The 8298-nt window shown below is 60.3% G+C and overlaps 1 protein-coding gene across 1 annotated transcript; it reads left to right on the forward strand.

The window, feature by feature from the left end:
• The first annotated feature begins 1529 nt into the window (after positions 1 to 1529).
• On the forward strand, positions 1530 to 7113 carry IRX5 (iroquois homeobox 5). Its single transcript, XM_065028231.1, has 3 exons — positions 1530 to 2472; positions 3642 to 4047; positions 4232 to 7113. The coding sequence occupies exons 1-3, from the start codon at positions 2224 to 2226 to the stop codon at positions 4996 to 4998; spliced, it is 1422 nt and encodes a 473-aa protein (XP_064884303.1). The 5' UTR covers positions 1530 to 2223; the 3' UTR covers positions 4999 to 7113.
• Positions 7114 to 8298: the final 1185 nt, after the last annotated feature.

Consider the following 8298-nt stretch of genomic DNA (forward strand, 5'->3'; position numbering starts at 1 on the left):
ATCCGGCCCCGGGACTGCGGCCGAAAGCGGCTCCGGCGCCGCCGCGTCCCCGGGAGCGCCCGTCCGTGGGGCAGCGCCACGCCCGTCCGGCAGGGGGCGCCGCAGCGCGGCGGGGCAGCGCCGCCACGGGAACCCGCGGCGCCGCCGTCCCGCGTTGCGGAGGGACGCGCTGCCGCCCCGCTTGCTCACCTCGCGGGCCGGGGCCGGCCCGACCCGCCGCTGCCACAGGCTGAGCGGAGCCCGGCTGGGCTGGGCCGGGAAGCGGCTGCCTCGGCCCGCAGCGCCTCCGCGTGCCGTCCTTTCAGCACCGCTTCCGGACTCCCCGGCAACAGCGCCGCGTGCAGCCACCGCCCCTCCACACCCCCTCCTCCCCGTGCTGACGGACAGCTCGCGCTGCCAATAGAAAAAGGGGAAGACGGGCTCCCGGTGGGAGGACAGCCAATTATACGCCGGGATGGGCGGGGGCGGGACTGGCGGGGCCACGGCCTGCTGGGTACTGTAGTGCGCCCCCCCGCCGCCTCCGGCCCCCGGCCCTGCCGTGATTTCCCCGGGAGGGACCGGGGAGAGCGCTCCGTGCCCGCCCCGTCCCTTCTTGTCCTTCCCGTGGTTGCTCGGGAAGGCTCAGCCAGAGACACACCGTCCGGCAGGAAGGCTGCGTCCGCTGCCGCCGGGACGGAGTCCCGGAGGGACGGAAGGTGCGGGGCGGCGTCGATGTCTCCTTCTCGGCGACCCAACCCGCGGAGCTCCTACCCCGGCCCGTTTTAAAGCACACACCCCCTCCCCTCGTCTCCGCGTCCGTCTCGCTGGGGCCGGCGGCGAGAGGAATTACGGCCGAGATGCAAAAGTTACAAGAAAACAAAATAGATGAGATAAATCTAATTAAATCGCCGGCCCCCCCGATGTGAGGCGGGTCCCGGGTGGCCGGGGGCGCGGAGCCGCGGCGCAGGTTTCGCGGCCGCGGGGGCAGGGCCATGCCTCAGCCGCGAGGGGAAAAAAAAAGTCAGAAGGGTATAAATCGGGATATGTTCCTGTTGGGAAATATATCTGATGGAATCAAAGGAGATTACATCTCCCGATCGGAGGGGATTTATCCCGGTTCATATGGTTTTAATCTGCTTTCGCCTCGACCCTTTTATGATCCGGGGAGGGGAGGATACCGGTCTATTCTTTAGATCCACGGGCAAACCCTCACTGTGAACGATTTCTGCAGCCCCATCTCCGCCCCCACCGCTCCCCCTCCGATCCCCCTTCTCCCGGGGCCGGCGCAAACCCGCCGCAGCTCCGCTCGCACAAGCGCCGCAACAGGTCCGGCGGTGGGGCGGCCCCGGCGCGGCTCTCGCCCCGACAGCGCGACCGGCTGCGCATCCCAGCGCTGCGGGACCGGCCCGGGCTGCGGCGCGGCGCTTCCCCGCCGAAAGTCGCCTTTTTTTTGTTTAGAAGAGAAAAACTGCCACCACCACACACCCCCCGTATATTCCACCTCCAGTGATTTAGTGGAGGGAGGGGCAGGGGGCAGAGAGCAAGAGGAGGGGTGGCTGCGCAGAGGGGGAGTCGGACGGCTAATAAATCTTATATATTTTTTTTTCATATATTGATTGGCTTGCATTCCGGCGCAGCGCGGCTCCGCACGGTATTTAGCACATGCAGAAAGTTGAAGCTGATCTTAAATGGCTCGGAGGTGACTGCAATCCAGGAGCCGGCGCACTTGAGCCTCTGAGCGCTGGGGAGGGCCGAGGGAAGCGCGGAGCCCTCCCGCTGGTTGGGCCCGGCCGCGGCAGCCCAGCGGGGTCCTGCCAGTCCTTCCACTGACAACACCCCGCGAAGGAGGAGCCTCGCCGGGCCGCGCAGAAGGCGTCAGGAGCTGCGATTTCCAACTTAGCATCTTGGCAGGACCCTTCGGAAAGCGAGAGCGAGGAGGAAGGGGGGAAAAAAAAAAAGCCCCCCGGTGCAGGGGAGGGGGAGAGAGAGAGAGAGAGAGAGTGCGAGGGAAAAAAAAAAAAAAAAAGAGAGGGGGAAGCGAGGCGGGGAGAAAAAGGAGGAAGCGGTGCCAGGCTGCAGGCGAGCGCGGAGCAGCAGCCCCGGCAGAGAGCAAGGTGCCGCCGCTGCCCAGCTGGCGAGGGCGGAGAGGCTCCCGCGAAGCCCCGGCCGCAGCGGCCCCAGCCCGGCAGCGCGGCCGCTCCCTCCCGGCGCCTTGGGCTCCCGGGTGTATGTACTCGCCTGGCCATGTCGTATCCTCAGGGTTACTTGTACCAGCCTTCAGCGTCCTTGGCTCTCTACTCGTGCCCGGCATACAGCACCAGCGTGATCTCCGGACCCAGGACCGATGAACTTGGGAGATCTTCTTCGGGCTCCGCTTTTTCCCCTTATGCCGGATCTACCGCCTTTACCGCCCCTTCCCCGGGTTACAACTCCCACCTCCAGTACGGCACCGACCCGGCCGCCGCCGCCGCCGCCGCCTTCACTTCCTACGTGGTAAGAGCAGCCGCAGGTCGCCGGTACCGCGTCGGGCACGGCGGGTTCCCGCGGGTGCCTGTCCCCCACCGCCCTTTCCTCCGGTCCTGCTTTTTGTTCCGATTTAATTTTTGAGATATCGGGTACAAAAGACAGCACGGCTCCCCGCCTCGCCGCCCAACTTTCCCGCATCGCCGCCCTGTGCTGCCGCACACTGTTGCTGGCGGCGGGCAGGGCCGGGCGCGGGGGAAGCCGCCGGCACGGCCCGGGCGGTACGATACTGGGGCAGGCGGGGACCCATTTCGTTCCCTCAAAAAAAAAAAAAAAAAGAAATTTAATAAAACAGCAATCGTAATTCCGCAACAACTACCTTGTTGCGGCTGAAAAAGGGAATTAAGGCAGCAGTGGCCGGCGATGGGAGAAATCCGGGCGATAAACCCGGCAACTTTCCCCTGCACGGCGGTAATTAGGCTGCTTAAATATTGCAGAGTCCTAATCCCATGGCCGCGAGCCGCTCCGCGGGCGCTGTGCGGGGACGGAAGGGAAGACAGGGCGCTGCGCGGCCGTGCGCGCCTGCGGGGCACCGCGGGGCCGGCCCGGGGCATCCCCGCCGTGGAGCCGCGGCCGCCGCCAGTGCCCCGCAGTTCCCCCAAAAACCCGGGGAGTTTTGGTCAGTGTCTCCTTGCTGTTTAAGGTCTAGGCAGAGTTTCACAGTTTCTTTTTTCTGTCTTTCATTCTTTCTGTTGTCTGTGGGTTTTTTTCTTTTTCTATCTTCTCTATTTTTTTTTCCTTCTCCCGCCCCTGGTCTGGCAGAGGAGCGGCCCAGCCCGGCCGCCTGGGCCCGGCAGGTTGCCCGCCGCGATCGCAGCCCGATGGGGAAGGAACGAGTCCCCCCACCGTTGACCGCCCCACCTCGCCGGGGTCCCCACTTGCTTTTCCGAGCTTGTCTTTGGGCGAGAAGCGCCGGATTGCTGCAAGCGGCCAGGGGCCGGAGCCTCCCAGCCCCGGCGTGCCCCCAGGCCCTTCCGCCTGTTCTCCCACGAAGGAGCTGGAGGAGAAGCCGGGCAGGGCCCGGCGGCGGGGCGCGGGCAGGGGCGGCAGGCAGGCCCTGGCGCTGCCCTTGCCGTGTCATTGCCGCCCCGCGGCCGCCTGACCTCGCCCCGCGGGGCCGCTCTCCCCTCTTTCCCCAGGGCTCGCCCTACGACCACACGCCGGGCATGGCCGGTTCCCTGGGGTACCACCCGTACGCGGCGCCGCTCGGCTCCTACCCCTACGGGGACCCCGCGTACCGCAAGAACGCGACGCGGGACGCCACGGCCACCCTCAAGGCCTGGCTCAACGAGCACCGGAAAAACCCCTACCCCACCAAGGGCGAGAAGATCATGCTGGCCATCATCACCAAAATGACCCTCACCCAGGTCTCCACCTGGTTCGCCAACGCGCGACGGCGGCTCAAAAAGGAGAATAAAATGACTTGGACGCCGCGGAACCGCAGCGAGGACGAGGAGGAAGAGGAGAACATCGACCTGGAGAAAAACGATGAGGACGAGCCCCAGAAACTGGAGGAGAAGGGAGATCCCGGGACGCCAGACACCGGTAGGCAGCGGGCTTGGCCTGTCCCCCCGAGCGGGCAGCCGGGGTGGGGGGAACGGCAGGACAGCGCTGCGGGCCTGGCGGCGGTAGGGCCGGTTTGGGGCGGCGAAGTGGGTGCGCGGTTTTGGGGGCGCAGGGCGAGCCCAAGAGCTGCCCCCTACCCTTTCTGTCCTTTCCCTCCCTGCAGGAGCCGCGGATCCCAAAGCAGTGCCAGGCTGCGAGCGCCTCCAGGAGTCCCCCGGCCCCCGGGAGGCCGAGGGCGGCCTCAGCGACTCGGATTGCAAAGAGCCGGCGGAGGAGCGGCTCGACGGGCCGCCCGCTCCCCCCAAGGCGCCCGGGTCTTCCCCGCTGGGCCCTTGCCCGGCGGGCCGCGGGCTGCCGCCTGCGGGCGGCGAGGAGCCCCAGCCGTACCGCCCGCCCTCCGCCGCCGCCGGGCCCCTGCACGCCGCCGACCTGCACCCGCTGCTGCCCGCCGCCACCGGCGCCTCCGTCATCCACTCGCCGCAGCAGGCGGCCCTCGCCAAGCCCAAGCTTTGGTCGCTGGCCGAGATCGCCACCTCGGCGGACAAGGCAAAGGAGGCTGGCGGCGAGGCGGCGCCCCCCGGCCCCGCTGTGCTGGGCGGCGGCGGCCCGTCGCGTTCGCCGCCGCGGCCGCGCTCACCAGCAGCGCAGTGCCCCTTCCCCAACGGGGCGGTCCTGCCGCGGCCGCTCTACTACACGGCGCCCTTCTACCCCGGTTACACGAACTACGGCTCCTTCGGGGCCCTGCACGGGCACCCCGCCGGCGGCCCCGCCGCCGCCGCCCCCGGGGCCCACTTCAATGGATTAAACCAGACTGTCCTCAGCAGAGCCGAGAGCCTGGCTAAAGACACTAAAATGATCAGGAGCCAGTCCCAAGTAGACCTTTGCAAAGACTCACCCTACGAACTGAAGAAAGGTATGTCCAACATTTAATATCGGCTTCTCCTCCTCAACCCTTCCGGGACTGTGGTTTTGTTATTTTTTTCTTTTTTTTTTTTTTTTTAATTTATTGAGAGAAATAATAAGTTGCTTTGGCAGTTATTTTTCCACTACCAAAAGAAAAACAAAACAAACAGAAAAAGGCCAGCTCCCCCCTCCCTCCCAGCACCCCCTTCAAAAGTTTATAGAGTCTATTGGAAATGGCTGGGTGGATACGGCCCACAAATGTCTTAACCAAGTGAAATGCAAACGAGTGACATGTTCTCTCTCACACACACAAAGAAAGATTTGTATGAAATCTTATTCTGTATATTTAATGTAGCTTTTTGTATTTAAATTGATAATACAGTATCTTTGAAGTAAATTATGAAATCAAGACATCTGTACAGGCATTAATGTTGTTTTCGTAATATAAATATATACATTTCTGTGTCTTTTTCCGAATTGTTTCATAGTTTCAAAATATATATATACAAGTTTAATTTAATTTTTTATGCCTATTGGGTTTTTTCTTCCCTTGGGTGTGAGCTAAACTATAAGGCAAAAAAAAAAAAAAAGTAAATAGGTTATACTTATTAGATACAAAAACCTGCAGCCGCCTTTGTAAAATGCGAATATTTAATTAAAAGAGATTTTTAACAGAAACAAAAACACTCTTTTTTTTTTTTTTTTTCTTTGCAACGGGCAGATAGTACATAACTGCGGAAAAATGCATGTTTTAAAAGAGATGCGGGGCTCCGTTTAGGACGCTGCAGTAGTATCTGGAGCCTTTTTCAAAGTGCCTGGCGATTTCTGCAGGGCCGGGCTCTGGCAGAGCCCGCGGGGCCGGGGAGAGGCGAGCGGCAGCAGCACGACGGGGACAGGGACAGGGACGGGCGCGGGAGGGACACTGCTTCCGGACGTAGAGGCTTAAACCAGGCCATGCACAAAAGCACTTGTTAGAAACACCAAATCGAAGCGCAGTCCCATCTTTTAACCTAATTACCTCCAATCAGTGTCGTGTTTTATGCAAAGCAATCAGCCGGTGAACTTTGCTAATGAGTTCGATTTTCTGCCAGATTTATCCCGCGTCGCTGCTGCAGAGGTGCTGCGGCGGTGTCGGGGATAGGGATTGCACTGGCAAAGGCACTCGGTGCGGCAGGGGAAGCCTCGGCCCGTTCCCCCCCCTCCCCACCCCCGGCGTTGTGCACTGCTGCCCTCGGCCCAGGGGACGGCGCGGGCCGGGCGGCCGCGCAGCCCCGCGCAGGGCTGACCGCGGGCGCGGTGCTTCCCGGCGCTGGCAGGTAGGTGTCACACTCGGCCCGAGTTTGGCTCCTGCCGCCCGCTCGGCAGTGCGGGAGCCCCGCGGGGCCGCCGCGCTCCGCTCCGCGCAGCGCCCGTGGCGGGTGGCAGACTGCGGCGGCCGGCGGGGCTGAGGACGCGGCGCTCCCAGCCACCAAACGTTCCCCGTGTACGGGGACAGAGAGCGCCTTGAGGCCTCTCAGCTCGTTTCTATCGCTGCGCAGCCCAGGCCAGGGGGAAAGCGGGTGCCCGAGCGAGTTCGGTGCTCCCCTGCGGCTCTGGAACTTCAAACCACCGCCCGAGAGTCCGTCCCCGTCCGTGCCGGCATCCCGGAGGCCCGCGTCCCCTCCGAACAAATAACGGCAAGGAACTGTTCCAGCACCCAGCTCTGGGGACGGGTTTTTCCCTGCTCAAATCGGATTTTGTGGGTGTCAGTTGTATGCGAGCGCATCGACGCTGTTAACATGATGGGAATGTCGCTGGGACCGGTGGAGCTGGTGCCGAGACACCCCTCCGTTTTGTTTGGGTTTTTTTCTTGACGTGCCAGATAATTATTTTGTAATCTCTTCAACTTTGTCAGAGCCATTTATTAGCTGTAACAGGTTTATTCATGCATATTTACATTATACAGGATTTTAAATAGTAGTTTGTATTTTATGTTTTAAAGATGCGGTCCATGTTTACTTGATTATACATCTTTGTAGATAATCTGGTTTAAAATCAAAATTGTTTCAAGCTGAATGTGTAAAGAATCAAATATTCCTGGGATAATAGTATGTTATTTTGTCACTTTATAAATTATAAATGAATTTTTAAGAAACGCTCGAATACCTCGGTTGGATCTTTTATTTCCAGTCGGGGAGACCTGCAGGAAGGCGTATTTTTTGGGCGGCAGTGAGCTTTATCAGACTCACTTGTTTTGTTTAAAACGGGAGAAAGTTTGCGTGGTGAGGGGCAGGGGCAGAGCTGTTCCGGGGCTGACGGAAAGGCGCCCCCAGCCCGGGCCCCTCCCGGCACCCTGAGTCCCGGCGGACATCGCCTTTGGCTGAACTCGGCTGGAGCTCCCGAACGCCCTTCACTCTAGGGAGCCCACAGAGCCCCTCCGGACCGCGCTCCGGAGACAACAGGTCCCGCAATGGAACGACTGTCGCAAAATAAATAGGTTGTAATTATTTATCTAGCTGTGGAATTTTTTTTTTTTTTAATTTTAAATCGTCGCTCTACCTTTCACAAGCTGATCTTTCTATCTCTGAAAAAGCTATTTTGCAAAGCAGCTTAGGAGCTTCGCTTGTTCAAAAGCCCTATTCCTTATAATCGGGGCTATTTTGAATAGCTCTATCAGCGATCTCAGTACTATTTTCGTTTGATGTATAAATTGCTAAGGGAATTAACCGTTTACTTTAGGTTGCAGCCTGTCACTTATTTTAAACCACAACTATTATTGTAGCCCCATCGATTTCACACAACAATTTTATTCTTCTCCCTTTTCCCCTGCCACAGCCGACGTACTGTCTTTAACATAAGTGCGATTTTCTCAATTTCTTTTTTATAACTGGGCAGGGGTGAAGGGATCAGCGTCAGCGTTTTTTTTATTTTTTTGTCTCTGGCATGTTAATTTGTTACTAAATTTTTTTTGAGGATATCTTAAAATAAAAACAATGTCTGCTGCCAATTAAAGCTGCCATAGGTTGCTCGGGAGCAGCTCCGGAGAGGCCGGGAGCGACGCCTCACTCCGAAGCGGACCCCTGCCGCTTCCGCGGACGTTTGGGGACGGGAGGGTTTCGTCGCCGCGGCTGAGTGGTTTTGGGTCTGGCGAGGGGGAAGAGCGGGGCTGGCGGCGGGACCCTGCTGGCCGGGCTCCCACCAGCGTGCATGGGAGCAGGTGCTCGCCCATGGGCGCAGGTGGGGACGGCCCAGCCTCCGCGGGGCGCCGCTCCGCGCCCGCGGGAAACAGCTCGCTCCTTTCCGCCCCCCTGTCGCCCAGGGCGGCAGTCCCCGACGCAGCCTTGATGG

Source organism: Columba livia, chromosome 13 (assembly GCF_036013475.1).
Source record: "Columba livia isolate bColLiv1 breed racing homer chromosome 13, bColLiv1.pat.W.v2, whole genome shotgun sequence".
Classification (NCBI taxonomy): domain Eukaryota; kingdom Metazoa; phylum Chordata; class Aves; order Columbiformes; family Columbidae; genus Columba; species Columba livia.